Genomic DNA, 23,652 nt, shown 5'->3' on the forward strand with positions numbered 1-23,652 from the left:
AAAAAATACTTTCACAGCAAACTATAGACTGGTGTTTGACCAAGTATCTGGGTACTGTGGCTAGCCAAGTTGACACAAAAAATTAACTATCAATATCATTTATTTAAAACATAAAAGAATAGATTACAGATTGAAATTCAGCTCTGTAAATCTAAATAATTAAAATATTTCACTATCAGGAAAATAAAACAACAGAAGCTGTAAAATCTAGAGAAGTGTGTCATCTATTTGTGAAAATTTTAAGATTGTGGCAGGATGTACTAGTTTAATAAAAGAAGGCAGTTAATGTGTGCAGGGAGCAGGGAAAGAGCTGTTTCTATGCAATTTGGAAACAAGGAAACTGCCTTTGTAAAAATGTATGTACCTGTCAGTTACACTAGAGGAGAGTGTGGAAGGGAAAGTGCTTCTCTCCATCAATCATTTAAAATACCTTGAAAACTTTGTAAAATGTAGTGAAAGATACAAAGTGGTAGTTCATACCTTTGGTGAGTTTCTAGCCTAAATGGGGAAGGAAGGGAACTTTCACACAGATTATCATCCTACCAGCTCAGAGAGGTAGATGCCATCTTGATACATCCAGGAGAAATTGGGTGGGCTTCCTGTACAAGGTGTCTCTCCTATTCACTCAGTTCTATGACCCCAAATGAAGATAGAATAGAGATTAGGAATTTATTTCTAATTCCATTGGTGATTATGACTGAGGGTCTACCAAGACAACCATACCATTCAGGTGAAACTTTATAATTCAATAGTCCCTTTCCTGGCACACGAGAGGTACTTACCCTTCTGCCTTCCCCAGCACCCACTTCTAATTATTAAGGAAGTTATTGTAACTTCTAGTAAAATTGTGGACTCAAATGAGAAGTGATTTCCTAAGTTGCTTTCCTCCTTTTTTTTGTCCAATTCCCAGTTTTACTCTGCTAAAGATATGCAAGCATACTGCATTGTGATTTGTTAACTCCATATAGATCTGGAACTTTTATTAATTTAATGCAATGCCATTTCAGGAATTAGATTCTCACAGGCTGTGACTCGACCTAGGACCACATAAGATATGACATTATTGTGGTTTTCCCAAAGTGACTTTTCAGCTTTCTAAATACCAGGGATTATTTAGAAAGGAATATTTTTGAGAATCCAGAATGGAAATATGTCTTCATGCCAAAGTTAAGAATCTTTGAATGTTGTGCACACTTTATAATCCCTACCTGATCCTTGAAGAATCTTCAACAAGTTTTATACTGTCTTTTATATAAAGCAGAATTGGTCCTTGGGCTACCCATGTGCAGATTGTTAGTATACTTGGGTTGGGTAGTTTCTCATTATGTGCATGTTTCCCTGTTCACTTGGATCTTGCCATCTGAAGGAAAACATTTAGATAAGCATCTACCTGAAAAGCTAGAAGACATTTAAGAGGAAATGCTGCAACTTAAACCTCAGCAGAACTTGTACCCATAGTGCTGCGATGCTTTGGAAAGTATTTTAGCCAGGCCATGCAGTCATAGTCAGGGGCCTGTGGGAGGGCCTGTGTTATCAACTGCTGAGGACTCAAGGATACAGATCCCCTCACTCACTATCTTCCTATTTCCCCCTTGAGAATTGGATGCTGAAACAAGATATTACAGATATTATTGACAAAGTCTCCCTGGTGATCATGGGAAAATCACTTCACTCTTTGAGGCATGGTTTTCTCATGGGCTATATTGGAATCAGATAACTTTGAATAAATCAGGTGAGCTGATGAACATGAAAGTACTTATTTTTAAGGAGTGCTTTATACAGTGTCACATATAAAACAAAAATAAGGCTTCCTTGCTATAGAGTTTGTGAGTCAGATGTTATAGTTTTGTTCCCTACCGTTTAAAGTGAGTTGGTACTTGGTATCACCAAAAATACAGGGAACTAGGTTTTTTCTATCTGTTTCTTCTTGGTCTTTTGCTTGACTTATTCTAACCTGGGAATTTAAGTCATCTGGAAAATTTCCAGTCAGCAGGGTGTTTCCCTATTCAACTGTTCTGCAAGACTAGACGCAGCTGCCTGTCTGTCAAACCCCAGGCACTTTCAACTCATCAGATCAGAAATAAATAATATCATACTTCTTTTGACTCAAATCTAGTCTTTAAAGTAGAAAGCATGTATAAGCCTGTACAGCGGAAGTACTCTGCGTTTATGGACATAGATTTGTGTGACTGTGCTAATACCCAAATCCTCTGTCTAAACAGAACAGAGAGCTTAGAACATGCACATCAGATGTAATTATTTGAGTTTCAGTGATGGACATTATCATTGCGGTTTCTTTTCTTTCTTTCTTTTTTTTTTTTTTTTTTTAATAAGGCCAGTGGTTCTCCTGGTTCTGCTTGTTCTACTTTATAAGCAAACTAAGATTAACCACTCATCATTATAATTTTGATAGTTCATTAAAAAGCAAATAATGCTATCTTGTAAAGAAGAACTGAAACTTTATGGCATTCTCTAAAAAAATTTCAGAAATATGATAAATTCTTATATTGTTGAAAACATATTATTTTGCTTGAATAATCTTCACATTGATATTGACGAGTGCTCCTTAACATGTATACATAGGCATACATTAGTCATTTCTATACCTTACCCCAAATAATGCACCTGAAGTCATTTTTAATTGGTAAGAATATAAATAAATTATTTAAAATTTCTACATGGAGAAATTTCCAATCAGATCCCTCATTAAATAAGAACCTACTCTTCATTGTCTGGTGAACAGAAAACCCAAATAAACTTTTGTTTCTGTCATTCCAAGTCAGTTCATTCCAATCTTCTGAAATTGTGCATTTTTTTTTTAATGCAAAGTAGTTTTTCTTCAGTTTTCCTATTGATCTGTAATTTGTTTCTAAAAGGTATGCCAGTTCTCTCTGGGTTTTTATCAGAGCTGTTCTTTGCTTACCATAGGCATTTTGTTTCTTAGCTTGGAGAAGAGGAAGCATTTTCCCTCAAACTCTTGTATTCCCCAAGATGTCAAGCATACACCAATTTTCTCAAGAGAGAAATTAGTTAAGAAATAGAAAAGGGGTGAAGCAGAATTTACATTAATATTTATTATTATAAAATTGGCCATTTGGTTTTATGTCCATATTTGAAAATGTGTGTTAAGGTAAAAATTTATAATAAATAATTTGGGAAGAGGACCAGGACAGTTATGTCATGATTTTTTCAAGTGATGGCCTGTTGGGGCTGAATGTACTACCTCTATAGGCTAAGAACCATAGTTGTACTTCCCTTGTTGAGCCTGGCCCAGTGATGATGCCTGTTCACACAGTGTAAATTCATGAAGGAATGCAAGCAGATGTGGTGAGAAACAGGCTGCGGGTCAAGGGAGTGGCTTCCAGATCCAGCCCTGAGGATTCAGGAGTCTCTTGCTTCTGTAGGCCTTAGCTTCATCATCTATAAGATGCGATATTCATGTTAGTTTTTTTCACACTTAGAAATGTTAAATGTAATGTTACACAGAACCCTCATCTAAAAAAGGGAAGGGCCATGGCCTTATTAAAGAACAGAAAGTAGACCTCAATTTACCTGTCATCTGCTTTCCTCTCCCAAGAGTTTTGAAAAAAAAAAAAAAAAATACTAAATATAAGATACCTTTCAGTCCTGCTGAGATATTGAGTTTCCAGGGATATAAATTTAGATTTCAATTACATCTTTCAAAATGAAGATTTGTGATCATAATTTGCTAGGAATAATATACTGAGGGAATGAGAAAAAATTCCATACTTACTGAAAATATGTTTATACTGATCATTCATTAGAATCATTAGAATTAAATGTTTCTGTGATTTTCAAGCTTCTTACCAGACTCATAACAAGACATACCTTTTTTTAAAAAATATATTTTTTAGTAGTAGGTGGACATAATACCTTTATTTTATTTTTATGTGCTGCTGAGGATTGAACCCAGGACCTCACGTGTACTAGGTGAGCACACTACCACTGAGCCACAACCCCAGCCCAAGACATACCTTATATGTCATTACCTAGTGCACACATACACACAGCTAGTGGAAACTGTTCTTTAGTACTTATCCTTACTATAAGCAATGCACTCTAGTTTCTACTGTATTTTATAATTTTATTTATTTAAAAAAAAAATTCTGGTTGTGACCCTTTCACTTGATTACATGAGCCTCTAATAGGTCATGGATATTCTGCCCTTCTCTTAGACCTGGAAAGAATTTTCAGAGGTTGTGGATTCCTGTGTCCCTAGATGCTGATGAGAGCTGTTGTCTCCTGCCTTTTTCTTTTATTCACACTGCCTCCCTAAGAGGCATGTCTAATCAGCAAAATAGTTGGAACTGCTATCCAGGCATTTCTTCCACTAATAGAAAGAAAAACTTTAGAGTAAAACAAAACATAAACAAAAGAAAACAATGACAACAAACCTCTGACTACAGGCTTATTACCAGAAGGTGAAGACATCCTGTTGTGACTGCAAATACACTCTTCAGGTATTGGTGTAGTTTTGTTTGAGCTGACATAAGATTTTGAATTTGGCTTATTAAACTGCCCACATCCTGAAAAATATGAGGCAGGTCAATTGCTGTGTTCCCATAATTTTTTTCCCCTTCAAATTCATAATATCCCCAAACCTGAATTTAAATCTTATAGCTTAGGAAAGATATAATAGTTTGTTAATTAAATTCATTTATGAGTATCTGAATATAGAATTCCAGCAATGAATAGAAAAATCTCACTTGATGAGACATTTTTTCCTCACCCAATCTTCCCTCAGCCTTCAAAGCATAAAACTTACAAGGGAGAAAAAATTCATCCATAATCTCATTATCCAGAGGTGATCACCGTTCATATCTTTGTGTGGGTCATTGTTACCATATTTCCATGTAGTTGTGATAAATTTATAAACAATTTTGGTGCTGTTATCATTTTAAGATTAAAAGGATATATTTCATTTTATAGTTAAATATTTCCTAAACAGTTTTAGTAACAGCTGAATACTCCTGAATTCCATGGTATGAATTTTCATTTCCCTAACTAACTTACCTAGGTTGGACATGTAAATGGTTTATAATTTTTCCATTGTTACAAATTACACATCTTTGTACATGTAGAGCTTTTCTGAATTTGGAATACATCCTTAGCATAAATTCTTAGAGTGGAATAATTGAGTAAAAGGTAGTTGAACCACATTGTGGATTTCTACAGCAGAGTCTGAGAGGGCCAGCTTTTCCATTATCCTAAGTCTGAGTTTTGAAGAAGCCTTGTGATGGAGACACAGACACTAGGTTCTCCTGGCAATCCAGAGAATTTGTGAGCCACACACAAAGCAAATGCTAAGATGTCTTTAAAGTTCCTTGTGCTCTTGAATGGACATGTGCAGTCACAGATGAAGGAAAAGTATCCTCCGAAGAAAACTTTGTGTATAAATGCTTATTTTTAGGGGATGATTTATGCAATTTAATCATTTCAATCTCATTTTTATTTTTATTGGTTTATTGGTCTGATTTATAATTTGACTCATTGTAAATACAATTCATATGAGTTTATTTGTATACTTTAAGCAACAGTAAATTTGATATTGATTTCCTGTGATTGATTTCCCTAAGTAGGGTTTCACTAAAATAATGATTTTTGTTTTGTATGTTTATGTACATTTTACAAATAACTTCCTAGTCATTCCTCTCCAGTTTGATATATTTTATTAAAATGGCATTTCTTCATCCTTGGAAATGTTAATTTTCAGCAGGAATTTATTTTATGTATTAAATTTAGTTTTAGTGTCAAGATTTGTCAGAGGTTTCTGATTAAATTGAGTTTTCTTTCCTTGATGTAGATTATTCTTCATTCTATGCACAAATACCAGCCACGAGTGCACGTGATTCGCAAAGACTGTGGAGATGATCTTTCTCCCATCAAGCCTGTTCCTTCTGGGGAGGGAGTGAAAGCATTCTCCTTTCCAGAGACAGTCTTCACAACTGTCACTGCCTATCAGAATCAGCAGGTATTGTTTTCAGCTGGTGTCTTTTTAGAATTTTTTTTAAAATAGGTGTTCTATTGGTATATCTAAATGTCATGAATTATCATACAATATTTGCCAAATATGACATGCAAAGTGTGTGTATGTATTCTTTATCCATGATTTCCCCAAGTAAGGCTTCTCCCATGAGGACTTCTTTAGATGAGAGGAGATGAACATGTAAAATATGAACAGAGAATTGTATCATAAAGCATGGGATTTAGTTTTTAAACTGTAGGCCATGAAAATATTTCAGAACCATTTATCCTGTACATTCATTTTTGTGTATTTACAAAAAAGGGCTTTTTTCCTTTCAAACTGTGCTTTATCCATGATAAAGAGTGATAGAAGTGTAGTAGTCTGAGAGATTAGCGATTATGGGGTAGTCTTTTCATTAAAGTTAGAAATAATTTGAAAAGTGAAATATTTCTCTTCTATATTAGTAAACATAAGCATGAATCAAGTAAGTAGAGAATTAAATCAAAGGTAAATGCTTAGTACATGCAATTCCAGCCAGTTTCCATAAGAAATAACTATGTAATAGCTGATGTGGCCTGTGGTAGATTTTTTTCTTTTAAATTTCAGTGGTCATCCAAATTGTTTTGGGTCTTCACTTCTTCCTATCTTTGTATATATTTCTGTTAAAAGTTTAAGGATATTTTTATTCTGTTGTGGTATCCACTGTTTTAAAACTTGTTAGGAGATGTAGATCCCTTCCATGTGTTTTTCCTCAGAACTGAGGGGCTAAACACTTTTATCTGGTGGCAACACTAGTCCTTCAATCAAAGCTGTCCTGTTTTTCACACTCACACTGCCGCAGTGTCATATACCCTTCTAGGTAGAAACATGAAATGGAACCTTTAGAAGGTCTAGAGATAATTAGGATGATCTTCTCAAAATATAAGGGTCAGGGAATGATTTTCCTAGGGAAATCAGTGCATGAGGAGAAAATGACAGAGTGTTAGTATGCTTTTAACTACACCAATTCATGGTCCCTGTCTCTCTCTCACACACGAATTACCTGTGCTCTGTGTGTATTTTCTCCCACCCTCTGGTACAGTAAGTCTAATGTAGTAAGTTTTAGGCACATGTTAGCGAATAATACCAATTAGTAAACATTGACAAGTAGATAGGAGAATGGAAAAGTTAGAAGGGAAATTGGTAACAATAATATGCAATCACATTCACTTTTTAATGTCCCAGCTACTGGTTTTAAGAACTTATGGAAAATTGGTAAGCAGATTCATCCAGTTGTTAACAGCCTTTTGATTTCCTAGTCCATTTCTACTGGCTAATAATATATGACCTTAGGAAAGTTACTTGTAAAATGTCACTTCAACAGAAAACCAAATTGTGATAATAGCTGTGTATAAGTTGCTATGATAACTAAATGATTGATATTCATAAAACTTCATATACTTATTCATAGTCTGCATTCAATAATTGTGGTAAAGTTAGTAATAAAAATTATGATAATAGTAATTGTGACATATTTCTATTTAGACAGGCACAATTATATAAATATGTAGTCTTTTTAGTAATAATATTTTAAATGTTTAAATTATTTAATGTTATTTAAACATTGCTGAAATGAACAGAGAGTTGAACTATAATGATCTGTGAAGACAAATTCCCTTCACTGATAGATTGGAAGACATGGTGAATTAATTAACAAACCCTTTCATATGTCCTTTCTAATGTAGTTCTATCCACATATCAAGACAATGTCATATGGAGCACATGTGTCTTAAGTGTTGCATGGCTGATTGGAGGAGGGATGAGAGCGTGCATAGGCAGTCTAGGGGAACTGCAGAGGCCTTTCTTTGCTGTAGTGTTATGCAACAAAATTCATCCTCAGTGAAGATGGGTGCAATCAGAAATATATTATTTAACTTTGTAGATTTCTTAAGCCAAGGAATTTAGAGTGCACAGCATAGTGTACTTCTGAAAAAACAGAGTATAAATTTCTTTGGGCAAAGTACAGATTTGGTAAGAAACAGATGGGATGTTATTTGTTAGTGTCAAGTTCAGGATGGCAGAAGTAAAATTGAAAATATTTAATGGAGATGATTAGAACTTTTGTAAATCCCCCTTCCTCCTAAATATTGTGATATTTAGTGGGCAAGAACCTGATTATGAGACAACAAATTGGAACTCTTGCTAAAATTAAATTGTCATTAATTTCTACTACAAGTATAAGATTTGATCTCATTAGAATCTTCAAGTAGTGGTTACCTCTGGTTCACTGTAGTGCTGAGATCAGGTTAAGAGTCTACAAATAAAAGACAAAAGAATAAAATTTTCAGATGAGCACTAGAAAGGAAAGGAGAGACAAAGAAAAATATAAAGGCAGAATATTTAAGGATATTACCTAATTCTGAAGAAGACAGTGGAGGAGTTTTGTAACATTTAAGAATATGAATGGCTGATAAGTAAAAGTTAGTTATTATTTGTTTCCCATCACCACTATTGCAAGAGAAACACAATTAAACCTCATCACAAAGTTCAAGGGAATAGCTTCAGTTTCTAGAGGATTTTCAAGCAAAGGCAAATCATCAACAGATGATTCAAGATCTCCTTTTCTAGAAATATTAAAAGCAGGGCTGGGGAGATAGCTCAATTGGTAGAATGCTTGCCTTGCAAGCACAACGCCCTGGGTTCCATCCCCAGCACCGCAAAAAAAAAAAAAAAAAAAAAAAAAGGAATATTAAAAGCAAAGCAAACTTTAATCTATGGAGACTGAAAGGAGTTAGAAAGTATCTTTTTCATAGCATATGAATGTTGTGGGTGCTTTCCAAAAATTTCTTTTAACTTTACTGAGAGGATATTAAAATATGTGGTGAATGGAAAGAGGAGCACAGTAGCCTTCTCTATCAAGTTAACCTTTGAATAATCTGTAGTTACACAATTATTTCTGTGTTTTATAACTTTACTTGATGTTTGCATAAAATTTAATGTGATTTTTTTTTTCCACTCTGCAGATTACACGCCTTAAGATAGATAGGAATCCATTTGCCAAAGGCTTCCGAGACTCTGGTCGAAACAGGTGAGTCCTAGTGAAAACCATTTTGTTTGTGATAAAATATATTTGATATTTTGTTGTGAATTTTCCTTTACAAACTAAATGGCTAAATTTACTGACATGGTATTGAAATAATTTCTGTGGAGAATTTAAATTGATTAATACTGTTGTTCCTTGGATGTACCTTATTTTGGAGCATGATGGTGTGGGCTGCCCTGAGATGATCTTTCATGTGTGATTTTGGGGTGAAGATGGAAGCTCTCAGGGAGTACATTGCATGTTGCTTCTGAAGAGGCCTTGAAGACGTCTACCCTTATAGGCCAAGGGCCTCAGTAAGTCCCAAGTAGATACCCTCTCTGCCTCTGCTGTTGGTTTAGAATTTCCTTAGCAATGACACAACTGTCTATTGATTCTGTCTGGTGAGTTCGATTAGGTCCCTTGTTATCTCAGGTTTCCAACTGGAATATAAAACTCTTTCCCTTTGCTAAAAGAGCTGAAGTTCTTTAGTTTCCAAATTCATCTTGATTCTGCTAACAGTTGCACAGTTTATTTTTTCAGTGTTTTGTTTATGGTGTTTATACTAAGTGGGAGAGCTACAATAATGAATTCCACTCTAGTATTTTTATCAAAAAGCAGATCAGCTAGTCTGTGTGCCAAGAGTGTTAAAATTTATTGATATGATTCTATTCCAATACAGTTCAGTGCAATATTTTCTACAATAACTTTTAGTTACAGAGAGTAATAGTAGACTAACGTCCTACAAATGCCTTTTCGGGGTAAGACTTTGACTTACATGTTTTCAGAAGTATCTTGTCTTTAAAAAGAAGTATTTAAACATTTTTAAATGTTAATTTACTCCCAAAATTATTCTAATACTTCTTGAAACCTTAGTATTAATCATGTCTGTCTACGCGAAGTCAAAATCTTCAGTTATTTTAGAGACAATTTCATTTGAAGTTTTAGGAAGAAAGCCATCAGGTAATAGTCTAGATTTTTAGTTCTTTCAGTTGATTAATTGGGCAAGGAGGCAACAAAGACCTTTTCTCAGAACACACTCAATTGCTTGCAGAGACTTGATGTCATCTTCATATGCAGTGGCATCATTTAAATATCATGCAGTGTAAGAACTAAAATGCAATTAAAATACAGCAAGAGTAGAAGAACCGTCAACCTAGCGTAGGTGAATCAACAGGACTGATCAATAGGAGGCTTCCCTATGAAATTCGTCATCCTGTGGGAAGGTTGCAGGTATTCCCAATGCACAATAAGTTGTTTCCTATATTGAAATTATGTCTTTTTTCAAAATTTATTTTTATTTTAAAAATGTTTTTGTGGTACTGGGTTTGGGCCCAGGGGCACTGTACCACTGAGCTACAACCCTGGTTCTTTTTGTTTTAGTTTGAGGCAGCCTCACTAAATTGCCCAGGCTGGCCTTAAACTTCTGACCTTCTGCCTCAGTCTTCTGAGTCACTGGGATTACAATCTGTCTTTGTGTCTTTTTAAATATGTGCTTCAAGATGGAGACAATGTTTGCTTGATTTTTGCTAGGTTTTAATAGCTTCTGGTTAACCTGCTTTTCAGATGAATTTCTGAAAACTGAATGCAAATTAAACCATAATTTAGTAATCTAAGATTATGTAGTGAGTTGACTGAAGGGAACCTTTGCGATGACTCCTCTACCTTGATAAATGCTTTGATGGAATCTTCTTGTGACTGTGTTTATATCAGATTAGTATTTACCCACTTTAGAATCTTGCACTGGTTTCAGAGATTTTTCTTTAAGTAGAGAAGGCATTTATTAAAATAAATTGAGTGTGTATATGCCAGTAACCATGCCTAAGCTATTGATTGTTCCCGCAAATCTCACTTGCCACAAACACTGGAGATTTCACTGCTTACACTCTTGTCAGTTCACTTATGAAGCCAAAATTAAACAATATTCTTCAAGTATATTTTATGTAGATAATAACAGTGAATGAACCTTTTACAAGTAGAAGTGAGATGATGTATATGACAACTTTTCAGGAAGTATACTAGATATGCCAGCATAATGAAAAGACATTTGTTTATTTAAATTTAGTCAGTAAAAAAATCAGTAGCACTGATAAAAATAAACTACTAAGCTGTTTGGTATGGTAAGGTCAAAATGCTAGGTTTTGATATTTCTTTCCCTTTGACTGTTTCAGGAATGTGTAGGCATGGCATCCAGTGGTGCTTGCTATTATTTTTTCCATTACTGTAATAAAACTTTTAATGTTTTTAATGGACACACAGAAAAAACGAATTATACTTTAACAGTTTTCAAATATTTTTGAAATTAAATTTTTTTGTTCCAAGTGTTTAGGTACCTTTTTATAGGTGAAGTATATGATCTCTGTTCATTACTTTTTTTGCTAGTGAAATAAAGTTGCAACTTATTTTTCTCTTGAAATTCTCTATCTTGTTTATCAAAGGTAAGCTCTTCATGGGCCACATTGGAATATTAAATATCTATAAATTGATATTCCATATTTAGAAATTTGATATTAACATTTTTTGACTCATAATTACCAAAGATGCAAATATAGAAGAGAGAATTTGGTCAGCTTTAAATATTTAGAACTTATGTATTATTTTCCTTTTAAAAAAAGAACCTAAGTTATATGCAGGAGAGTGCAGTAGTTTTAGGGGTATGGAGAACTACAATATTTTAGAATTTGTTTTTAAGAGTTTTTATTAGTGCATTATAGTTTACATAATAGTGGGATCCATTTTAATGTAATTTTAAAATTTATTGATAGAGAAGAAAGTTCAAGAGAAAAAATTAAAAATAGTCCCTTATTGACCTGATACTGTTGTATAATTATTTTTTTAAAAAAACAAATATCTATTTTAATTTTTCCTCATACATAAAATAAACAAATTGAGCAGAACAAGAAATAAATGTGGACTTATGATTGTTTAAACTTTATAAAACAATTTTCTTTAATTAAAAATTATCCTTTCCTGGCTATTTATGACTCCACAGCCTATTTTATAGGAATCAGTAGCTTTGTCCCTTAAAAGCTCTCCTGCAAGACATTTGCTATGTGAGAGCGAATTTATGTGCTGAGAATAGTTTCATTCTTCAGTTAGGCCTTAGGTTTGACCCTATAAAATGTTTTACTCAGGAAGGTACAAAAATTTCTTCTCTTTAAATACTTCAGGAAAAACATAACCATTTTACTAAATAAACTTGGCCATTTGATAGCATAAATTAGGGTGGTGATAAAATGTGGAAGTTGTTCAAAGGCACCTTGTATAAATTATCGCCTTAGCTACTCTCCTGCAGGAGGTGCCTTTCATCTTTTCTTTAACTAGATGGGAAAAGTCTCCATTACTGGAGAAAATGAAGGCTTTTTAACAAAAGTCCAGATTCAGCTAATAAATATTTTATAACTGTTTCCTGCAAAATATCTGAAATCCTTTCTGGAACTTGTGGTGTGAAACAGCAGCCTCATGAAAATATCGATAGCTCCAAATCAGATCACTTGTAGACATATCACCTTCAGAGCATCTCTTTAAAGCTTAGCATTATATATTTGTGATACTTAATAACTTCTTCCAAAAATTTGATTTATAGATTTGAAGCATAGTCAAGTTTACACTGTTCAAGTAAATAATGCAGTAATACACATCTCTATAGTGAATGAATTTCTAAGTCTTATTACCTTAATAAACTCTCCCAAGACTGTTTTGTAACTACTTTGGTATCTTTAATATTGAAAACTACCATTATCAAAATTCATCCATGTGATAATAAAAGGCAATTTAAAAAACTAAAGCTATATCCTAATGTTCATTTGCATTTTTAAAATCTTATTTCTGGAAAGTCATAAAAATTTAGTATTGGTTTACACTAACTATAGAATATTCAGCTAAATAGCACCCAGTATTTGTTACTCCAGTATTACTAGAACTCACAGGCAACCTGGGGTTTTGAGGTTGAGTAGGCCTGCCAAACTGCACGGAAATCAATAATTTAATGTACAGAAAATACTACTGAGCAGAATGATCTAGGATTTCACTTGTATTTTGGCCACAAATATGATGTTTGATTTGGAGAAGTCACTTAGAATAAAACAACTTTAGATCTAGAAAAGGCTTCAGAGCTTTCATAATCTAATCCTCATTTTGTAGGAAGCTGAAGTCCAGAGAGGTTACGAAATTAAGATCACAATTAGTTTCAGTGACTTGCATTCAAGCCTATTTCTTCTGATCCCAGTCTAGTGACCTTGCCATGATTCTTTCTGTGGCACATTGATTACATCAGAAGTCAGATTCTTTTTTTTCTCTCCCAGGTAATCCAAGTAGAACGGTGCAGGTCCCCTCTGTACCCTCCTCTTCCTTTGGCAGCCCTTTCATAGTGTCTGTAGAACTGGGGATGCCTCTTTGAATGCTCTGAGAACAGTATTCCCCTGAGCCTGCGACTGAAGAGATGGGTCAGGTCCCTGAGTGTATTCAGGAGATGTGCTCATTCATGCACACATGCCACCCATCCACCCATACATAACTGTCCTTTTTGTTACTAAGATTGGATAGGCATGCTTCTCATTGAGCTGGGACAGAAATCAGTAGATCAATGGAGACTATACCTGCACATTCTAAGGAAGCAAATTCTGTGTGTAAAACATTGGCACAGAAGGAGTAGTGGTGTGAGATGGTTTTATCTGCACAAATCACTTTTGCTGATTGGAGAGGTTTTACCCTATTGTATAGGTGATGTGACTCTTGGTGGTCTTTTCCTCTAGTCTTAGTCCATAGTTCATGATTTGGGGATACCGGGAACCCAGAGGAGGTAGCTCCTGAGTTTTAGCTACTAAGCATATCTGACAATCACAAGAGATGTCTGAGTAGTATTTGATACTTCAGGAAGCAGGCGTTTCCTATGGTAAAACTATACATTTCATAAAAAGCACAATGTTATCTTTTTTTTTGGTGGGGGGAGTACTGGGAATTGAACTCAAGGGCACTCGACCACTGAGCCACATCGCCAGCCCTTTTTTGTATTGTCTCACTAAGTTTCTTAGTGCCTAGCTTTTGCTAAGGCTGGCTTTGAACTCTCAATCCTCCTGCCTCAGCCTCTTGAGCCTCTGGGATTACAGATGTGCAACACTGAACGCTGCTATAATGTTATCTTGATTAACAATCGTTTAGGACGGAGGAGGTTGAGGAATGAGTGGTAGGTCTTAGCTCTTTTGAGAATGGCTAATTGAGTGAAGGGCTTCAATCCCAGAACCTAGAGGACTACACACCTGACATAAGGAGGGAAAGATTGAATCACTTATGGTAGCAGACGATTTACACATATATTTAGTTGTTGATGTTTTTAAAATACATATATGTCATGTAAATAATCCGTAACCACCTTTTTCTAAGTATAGGTGGTGAGGCTTTAAAGTAAATCTGTGATAGGGATACTAACTCCATGTAGCAGATATCCCTTTGAGATCATCTTCCTGCTCTCCTTTCGCACCTTGCTGGGTGAGGACAGAAGAAGTCAGTGCTGCCCTCTTCTGGCGTTCCTGTTTCTGAAAGGCAGGTCCTGCTTGGCTCATGGTGGAGATGGTGCCCCTGGCCAAAGTTGGTTTTCTTTGGATGAATAAAGAAAAGCCAGCCTGAGCTGGCTGCTGAGGCACTGAATGATGGATAAAAATGCCTCTTAGAAAGTTTTTTTTTTTTTTTAAAACAGGAACATTCTTTTGTGGAAACACCCTCTTCACAGAGCGAAAAGCTCTATCACAGGGAGAAGGTGTGTTCCAGATTGCAGCAGTGCCTTGGACTCACAGCAGTGAGAATGGACTCTCTTCACCTCAGCTCCTTGGCCCAAAGGGGTAGCTTTTCCTCCCCCATATTGGCTGACTTTGGTTCCCAAGAATGTTAACGGCATTTTGGGTGGTTTCCATTCTCTTCAAGTTTCCCTCTCCAAAACATTTCTTTCTGACCATGGCAAGCTCCTAACCTGCCAGTATGGTGTGTCCTGTCAATTCTGGGCTTATTTTCCAAAATGCTTATTAATGGTGAAAGCTCCAACTGCTCCTAACTAGACTTCATTTGTCCCTCCCATCTCACCCCAATCCTGACCCTTCTGTTTAGAATGGGTTTGGAAGCCCTGGTGGAATCCTATGCATTCTGGAGACCTTCACTGCGGACCCTCACCTTTGAAGATATTCCTGGAATTCCCAAGCAAGGTAACTCACATGGTTTCCTGGGCTATAACTGCAGCCAATTCCTGCCTGAAAGCTCAGGTGCTAAAAAATGTGCAGTTATTTCAAACGTGTTGGCAACCTCATCACCAACAGTTCTAGGGTCCGTGTCTTTTCTATATGGTATGGGGATGGTCAGAAAAAATGGTTGTCATGGTCAGAGGTTAAATCTTTGATTTTTAGGCTGTTTATTTATGTCATAACCTTTACCTGACTCTTATACTTTGTAGTAATGTTAGAGGTGCACGGTGGGTTCTGAGGCCAAGTACCCTACACAAGAAATTGCTGATACTGTTTCCAGTCCACCTTTTCTTACCAGCTTCTTTCTTCTCTTCCTTTAGTGTAAGTGACTCTAGGCAGCATTCTTTTGTTGAGTTTATGATGAGAAAGTCCCGTACACTCAGGCAGGTATCACTGGGCTCATCTCTGAATACTTTCCACAAGTCTGGGGCTTGTACTTTCTGTGAGAAGGATGACACACCTCTTTGGTCTGTTCATTAGGTAGGACCATCAGCTCAGTGCTGTGGCAGGCTTTTTGCCATGGATCCTGCCACCTTGCAATGAGAATTTCACCTGCTGGGTTTTAGATTATCATAGAACATATTGAGCTTTTAGATTATTTTAAGAAGCTATATACTATAACATTGTCACTATAACAACGAAGGTTTTACAACCTGTCTAGCTCTTTGGGGATTTTTTTCTCCCTTTAAGTTCTGTCAAATTTGCAAACATCAGTCTATCAGCAAATCCAGAGAGGGAGAGTCAGTCACCATCACCATCACTGGATGCAGGATAATTACCTTCTCAAAGTTTCACAGGACTGTTTATTTGCTGAACTTCTACTCTTGTGTTAGGATGTGATTCACCAACATGTTTTCTGGTTGGAAGTGAAGTTTTTGAGGGGCTAGACTATTGCTTTACTGCATGGCCAAGACTTGCCTTGTGTAGTCATTGATACACACAGGCCTTCAGATGTTCTTGAGCAGGGCGTGGATTGGTTTAGCTCTTTGAGTCATGGCTTTCTTTGTGAGAAAATACATTGATCCAAAGCAAACTTTGCTGAAAGAGAGGATGAACATGGGTAGAAAAGGGGTATTGATTACAATTTTGGAACAAGATATAAAACAAGAAAAGATCGATATTTTATAAAGTAATAAATTCAGCATTTCTAATATTTATTAGACTAAGTAAGAAAACTTTGAGAAAGTTTATTGAGGGACGAAGTGTGAAAAGTCTATGTGGTAGTATTTTTTTATTATCTGCAATACAAAAACACATCTTTCCCTAAGGAGATAATTTGTCTTAAAAATATTGAGAGGTTGGGCTGGGGAGATAGCTCAGCTGGTAGAGTGCTTGCCTTGCCAGCACAAGGCCCTGAGTTCGATCCCCAGTACAGCAAAAAAAAAAAACAAAAAAAAAAAACAAAAACAAATTGAGAGGTGTCAGGTGTGGTGGCTCACACCTGCAATCCCAGAGGCTCGGGAGGCTGAGGTAGGAGGAGCATGAGTTCAAAGCTATCCTCAGCAACTTAGCAAGGCCCTAAGAAACTTAGCAAGACACTGTCTCTAAATAAAATACAAAAAAGGGCTGGGGATGTGGTTCAGTGGTTGAGTATCCCTGAGATCAATCCCCAGCACCAAAAAATTAAAAAAATATTGAGAGGAACTGGACATGGTGGTGCACACCTATAATTCAGTGACTCAAGAGGCTGAGGCAGGAGGCTTTCAAGTTTGAGACCAGACTCAGTAATTTAGTGATACCCTGTCTTGAGATAAAAAATAAAAGGTCTTGGGGATGTAGCTCAGTGGTAGAATACCCCTGGGTTCAGTCCCCAGTACTGGAAAAAGAAAAATATATTGAGAAGATTTGTGTTTAGATTGTTTCAGTATGAATTCAATAAGGTTATAAATTCCTTCAAAGCTGAGAAATCATAAATTCCTCCTCATCTTTGTAGTCCCTGCCACCCCTTGTAACAAGTCATGTGTATCATGTAAAACTAAAAGGAAAAACAGCGAGTCATTCTTTACATTTCAACTTCTTTTATAGGCAATGCAAGTTCCTCCACCTTACTGCAAAGTACTGGGAATGGTGTTCCTGCCACCCATCCTCACCTTTTGTCTGGCTCCTCTTGTTCCTCTCCTGCCTTCCATCTGGGGCCCAACACCAGCCAGCTATGTAGTCTGGCCCCAGCTGACTATTCTGCCTGTGCCCGCTCAGGCCTCACCCTCAACCGATACAGCACATCCCTGGCCGAGACCTACAACAGGCTCACCAATCAAACCAGCGAGACATTCGCTCCGCCCAGGACTCCTTCCTATGTAGGTGTGAGCAGCAGCACCTCAGTGAACATGTCCATGGGTGGCACTGATGGGGACACCTTCAGCTGCCCACAGACCAGCTTGTCCATGCAGATTTCAGGAATGTCCCCTCAGCTCCAGTACATCATGCCTTCACCCTCCAGCAATGCCTTTGCTACTAACCAGACCCACCAGGGCTCCTATAACACTTTCAGGTTACACAGTCCCTGTGCCTTATATGGATATAACTTCTCTACATCCCCCAAACTGGCTGCCAGTCCTGAGAAAATTGTTTCTTCCCAAGGGAGTTTCTTGGGGTCCTCCCCAAGTGGGACCATGACTGATCGACAGATGTTGCCCCCTGTGGAAGGAGTGCACCTGCTTAGCAGTGGGGGTCAGCAGAGTTTCTTTGACTCTAGGACCCTAGGAAGCTTAACTCTGTCATCATCTCAAGTGTCTGCACATATGGTCTGATGAAGCCTTTAAGTTAAATTCATTTGAACCTGTCTAATGTATTTTTATCTTCTTTTTCTTTTTCTTTTTTTAAGCAATATGGAAAGGAGCTACCTGTAACTTTTGTAAAATATACATATAATAGAAAATTAAGTTTCACTGAGGTTTTTGACTTTCTCATGGTGAGACTGTAATTATCTATAGTGTATGTGGATACTGTATATACATAGCGTGTGGCATATTGAAGTCTCTTTTATATCCTCCTTGTTCACCCAGTTGCTGAGTATTGGCATACATATAGTATGTTTAATCAAAATTCTCAGACTCTTAAAAACAAAGAGGTAAACTTAAAACTTGGCACTGATACTAACCAGATGAAGACATGTAACCTAATTTATCAGAAAAATGTTCTAAACAATTTCAGAGTTGAGTGTTGATAACCAGCATAGAATCTTATGATTTCTGTTATTCTTGGATAGAGTGTGAGAATCTAAAAAGCAAAAGCCAGTTGAAGTGCTAGTATTAGTTCTGAGGTATTTTTAATTATGAAGGATTAGCTTTTACATTCTTGCTTATTCTTATTTGCCACAGATTTATATGACCTAAGGTCTATAAAATTTATAACTCAGAATTTTTATTTTCTGATGGAAGGTGGAGAAGATTGTGATTATTTTTTCATTTTCCATTGGGTATACAAGAGGTACTTACTCATTTGCAGAGAATAGATTCCTAGTATTTAAGATCTTTTGCTATTTTATTTAGTTTATCAAATAGGTCATTGAAAACTGTCCTATAAACATTTTCAAATTCACTTTTGCTAGGGCAAAAATATATGATCTGAGTAGTGGCAAAAAGAAAATAAATCCACCTCAAATTCTCCAATTCCAATGAGAAACATTTATATTTCTAATCTGAAGGAATAATTTTATCAACTATCCCTTAGGTTTTTTGTGTTGCTTGGTTTTTCATTTATTTTTTCCATCTTGCTTTGAATATCCAGACCCCTGGTTTGTGAGTAAGGAAAAGACATTTATGCTACTTATTTATGTCTAATAACTCCTGCAAATTGGAACTCTCCTTCTCCTTCCTTGACCATATTCCTCTGTCTTAAGTCTTTTTCAAAACAGATGGGTCTTAGGCCTTTATGGTGCCAAAGCTGCAAGGAATTTTCAGAGGGTTATCTCTGACAATCTGTCTTGTGGGTGTTGTAGTCAAAGGCTAAAGCCCATCACCATAAAGGCCCTCTTGGAGGACTAAGGAGGAAGATACTAATTATGATAAAGGAACTATAAAACTTTTAACCTCAATAGCATTTTTAACCTTGGAAATGAAGAAATGATAGCAGCATTACTTATTTAAAAGCCCCTAAAATAATGAATACATGGTTTAAGAGTTCAAAACTACATTTTTTGAACAGTTCCTTGAAATAAAAAATATTTATGAGATAAATAGAAAAGGCTAAGAATGCATGATAATATGCATTACCCTTCTGCTGAGAAACTAAAATCATGTGTCTGACTTATTCATTACATTTCATATATCTGACAAGCAAAAAGAGTGTTTCCTTTCATTGCTTAATCAAATGGCTGTAACTCATCCTTAGTTTAGTTGGGGAGGAAGGGTATAACTCCTGATTTGCTTCTTTAAAACAGCACCATTGTTAGATATTTAGGCTAATATAGTGTTTGAACAGAATGTGCACAGGGTATGACTCTGTTTATAGATATTGGCAAATTTCTTAATGGATTCTTTAAGCAGTTCATAAAATTAATATTGATTTTAAATTTAAGATTAACATTAAGGGGCATGAAATACTTGTAATAAGTAGACCTATATAAGATTTTTCTGTGTACAATAGTAATATCTGAACAAATATTTGGGAAAAGGCTTTAAGAATGAGTTCATCTCAGTCTTAGTGCTTTATGTAATTCAAAGAGAATATTTTTTCATTTTGAGAAACAAAGTAATGCTCTATGTATTAGTAAGTAGAGCATTTTTCCTTTTTCCTATTGGTAATTTGAGATGACACCACAATATGAGTAGAAGTTTTAAATAATTTTTGGCAAAATTTATCAATTTTGTACAAATGCTATTTCCATTAGATTTTACTGTATATATTAATTACCATGTCACATCAAAGACTAACCTTTTATTGTTATATTAAAGGAAGTACATACATTGATAATTATAAGTACATATCTGTATTTTATTAAAAAATGCTTAAGAAATTATATTAAAGTGTGTTATTAAATCTTTTTATGATTTTGGAGGGCAATCATTTTAAGTCTCTATAAATATTTTCCCAAGAATAAGCACACATATGTATACTGAAAACACAGATTCTGTAGCTCTCGATTACAAAGCAGGGGGAAATGGGTCTGCTGCTCATTTTTCATGTGTTAAGTATAATTTCTTGGTGTGTTGACCATGTCATTTAAGGTGAAGGCCCTGACAAATGTTGAACACATGAAAATTTGGACGTGAGAGGAGGCGGTTGGAGTGGTATGTTTTGTTTCAGGTCCAGGAGAGAAAGGCAAGGATTCAAGAATGGGCTGCCTGCAGGACTGACCAGTGATGACAGATTACTTCTGGGCCCCTTGACTGGAAAACATTCCAAGGGACATCGTGATGGGATGAGGTTGCTGCTATCAAGACCAGTCACATTCTGAAAATTAACACTTGTTTCCATACAAGCTCCCTCCCTGAGGTCAACGGCTTTTCACAAGTGGGGCACCCAGTTGCTGACCCCTGATTTCTGGAATGTAGGGGGTCAGGAGACCTTTGGTTCCCAGAGAAGACACAGTGTAGCCTATATATGGAAGGATTACACCCTCTCTGTACACTAATTAATGAAATTTTGTGAAAAAGAAACCTTGTTTTTTTAGAATGCAAATAGCTCTTTAATGCTACCAAGACTTGAAATTATCACTATTCACAACCTTAGTGTGAAATAAACGGCAGCTTTGGAGATAGCTGGAGATTTAATTAGGAGCAGACCAATTCTGGGGAGATTTGGAAAGGAAGGAGAAGGTGCAAGAAGAGGGATCACTAACTAAACTGTAGAGAGCCATCAAAAATAACCATGGTAAATTTGGTAAATGTTACACTGATGCTCTCTCCAGTTAGAGAGAATTGTAAAGAATTCTTTATTCCCAAAGTGGACTAGTATTGGGTTTCCTAATAGGGAATTTATTGGCTTATCTACATGGATATTTTCCTAAGCCATCTGTTAGGAATTAATAATTTTATTAAATTATTACCAAATGTTTTAATCTCATTGATCATCTTTTTTTAAAAATAAGTGCTCAGATAAGTTGAGAGTGAGGTTAAGTATGTTAGCAGCTAAGCGGATAGACCAGATTTCAGCATTCCAGGAGCTCAAAGCTTAAAAATTAGTGATAGGGACAAACAAATAATGTATATTCAAATATAAAGCATATGACTGGGGTTAAACTTAGAATTCTTCTACATGCTGATAGGTTTTCAGATGAGTAACTTTTTGTGGAATTTTGGTGTGGTAAAAGTATCATTTTAGCCTTGGAAATAGGGAAGCTAATTTCAAACCACAGATTTTTCAATCATGGTTTTGGGCAAACTCTAGCCAGTTTTAGTCTCAGTATTCTTATGTATGAAAGGCGTGACTCAGAGGAGAATCTTTACATTCCCTCTAGTTTTAAATTCATATGAACTTCCTATATTAGAATATATGCCTATTTATCTTTGGATACACACACACACACACACACACACACACACACACGCAATTTACAAAGAATGAAACAATACCAGAATTATTTTCAATTTATTTGATTACTTGGAATTCTTAGAATTATATTTATTCAGTTATAATTTATAGGACAAATGTTAGTATCTTTATATTTGAAGGAAATGATAGTTAGTAATATATTTGCTGCTTTATAGTGAACAGAAAAATATATGAATAAAATTTCCTTTTCATAATGCTTTTAATTGCATGGAGTAAATTATATCACTATGTAATAAATATGACAATCTAGTGAAATTTCTAGAGATCATTCCAAGTCCACTCAAAATACATTTAAATCCTTGAGAAAACACTTCAGCTTGTCTTTTTGAAGGGCTTTATTCATGCTGAGACTCAGATACAATAATATGAAGCAGTTTATTAATGTGCAGTTCACTAAGTTTATACAAGTCTAGATCAACATAGACATTCTACATCCATGTTTTGAATCATATTATTCTGATTACTAGAATAAGTCAATAATAAGGTTAAGACATTTTTCTAGATAACAGCTCTATTGTGATATAATTGATATATCATAATATCTTTCAATTCACACACTTAAAGTGAACAATTTAAGATTTTTATCACATGTGCAGTCATACAGCCATCACCACAATTTTAGAACATTTTCATCACCCTTCAGAAAACTTTGTGCCCATTGACAATTCTTTCTTACCCCTAAAACCCGGGCAACCACTAATTCACTTTCTGTTTTTAGAGTTGATTATTCAGGACATGTCATATTAAAGAATTCATATAATACAGGGCCCTTTGTGATGATCTTCTTTAATTGACATAATGTTTTCAAGGTTTTTCCATCTTATGGCATATACCAATATTTCATTTTGTTTTAATGCTGAGTATATCCATAATGAATCACAATTTGTTTATTCATCATTTGATGGACATATGAATTGTTTCTACTTTTTAGCTATGAGGAATAATGCTGCTATAACTTTTATGCAATATGTGAATGAGTGTTTTCATTTCTCTTGGGTATATACCTAGGGGTGAAATTGTAGGGTGCTCAGGTAATCTTTTGAGGGACTGCCAGGTTGTCTTCCAAAGAAGGTACATCATTTCACATTCTTTACCAGCAATGGAGGACTCTGATTTCCCCACATTCTCACTGAAAGTTGTTATTACCAGTCTTTTTGATTATAGTCAGCCTAGGGGTAGTAATATTTTACTGAAGTTTTGATTTGCATTTCTCTGATGATTAATGACATTGAATATCTTTTTTGTGTGCTTTATTGGCTTGTATGTCTTTGCAGAAATGTCTGTCTATTCAGATCCTTTACACATTTTTAAATATAGCTGTTCTGTTATTATTGAGGTATAAGATTTATGTGTTCTAAATACATGTCCTTTATCATATATGATTTGAAAATATTATCTCTCATTTTGTGGGCTTTCAACTTTCCTGATGGTGTCCTTTGTGGCACAAAATGTCTTAATTTTTGAGGAGGTTCAATTTATCTATTTCTTCTTCTTTTGTTTGTGCTTTTGATGTAAGAGCCAAGATATTTTGATGAACTCTTTTAATCTGTCATTTCTTATTCATAGTAGAGCTAGTGACAGAAATGGATTTAAAGTGCTTTTTATATAAATGTAGTACTACTGGGTAAATTACCCTTCCTTCCAATGCTCCTGAAATGTTCCTGGAGAAATAAGTTATTTTTTCCACTGTCTAAAGGAGAAGATAAAAGGATCTTAGGTCTTCATGAACCTTATATCAACCAACATAGAAAATGGTTAGTACTTTCAATATTTATTCAGTCAATACATATTTATTATGAATTGACTATTTGCTTGAAATTATTTTAGACGCTTGGGAGATATAGCAGAAAACAATACTGCTAGTGTCTCCAAATGCCTCCAAA

At 35.4% G+C, this 23,652-nt stretch overlaps 1 protein-coding gene across 1 annotated transcript in view; it reads left to right on the forward strand.

Annotated features, from left to right (window-relative positions):
• TBX18 (T-box transcription factor 18) overlaps window positions 1-18,337 on the forward strand; it is a 28,169-nt gene extending 9,832 nt beyond the window's left edge. The window contains exons 5-8 of the mRNA XM_079148287.1: window positions 5,825-5,992; window positions 8,989-9,053; window positions 15,144-15,238; window positions 17,300-18,337. Coding sequence (XP_079004413.1) covers window positions 5,825-5,992; window positions 8,989-9,053; window positions 15,144-15,238; window positions 17,300-18,024 — 1,053 coding nt within the window. The 3' untranslated portion in view covers window positions 18,025-18,337. The remainder of the gene's footprint in view (window positions 1-5,824; window positions 5,993-8,988; window positions 9,054-15,143; window positions 15,239-17,299) is intronic.
• The last annotated feature ends 5,315 nt before the right edge of the window (window positions 18,338-23,652 follow it).

Source organism: Sciurus vulgaris, assembly GCF_902686455.1.
Source record: "Sciurus vulgaris genome assembly, chromosome: 7".
NCBI classification, from domain to species: Eukaryota; Metazoa; Chordata; class Mammalia; order Rodentia; family Sciuridae; genus Sciurus; species Sciurus vulgaris.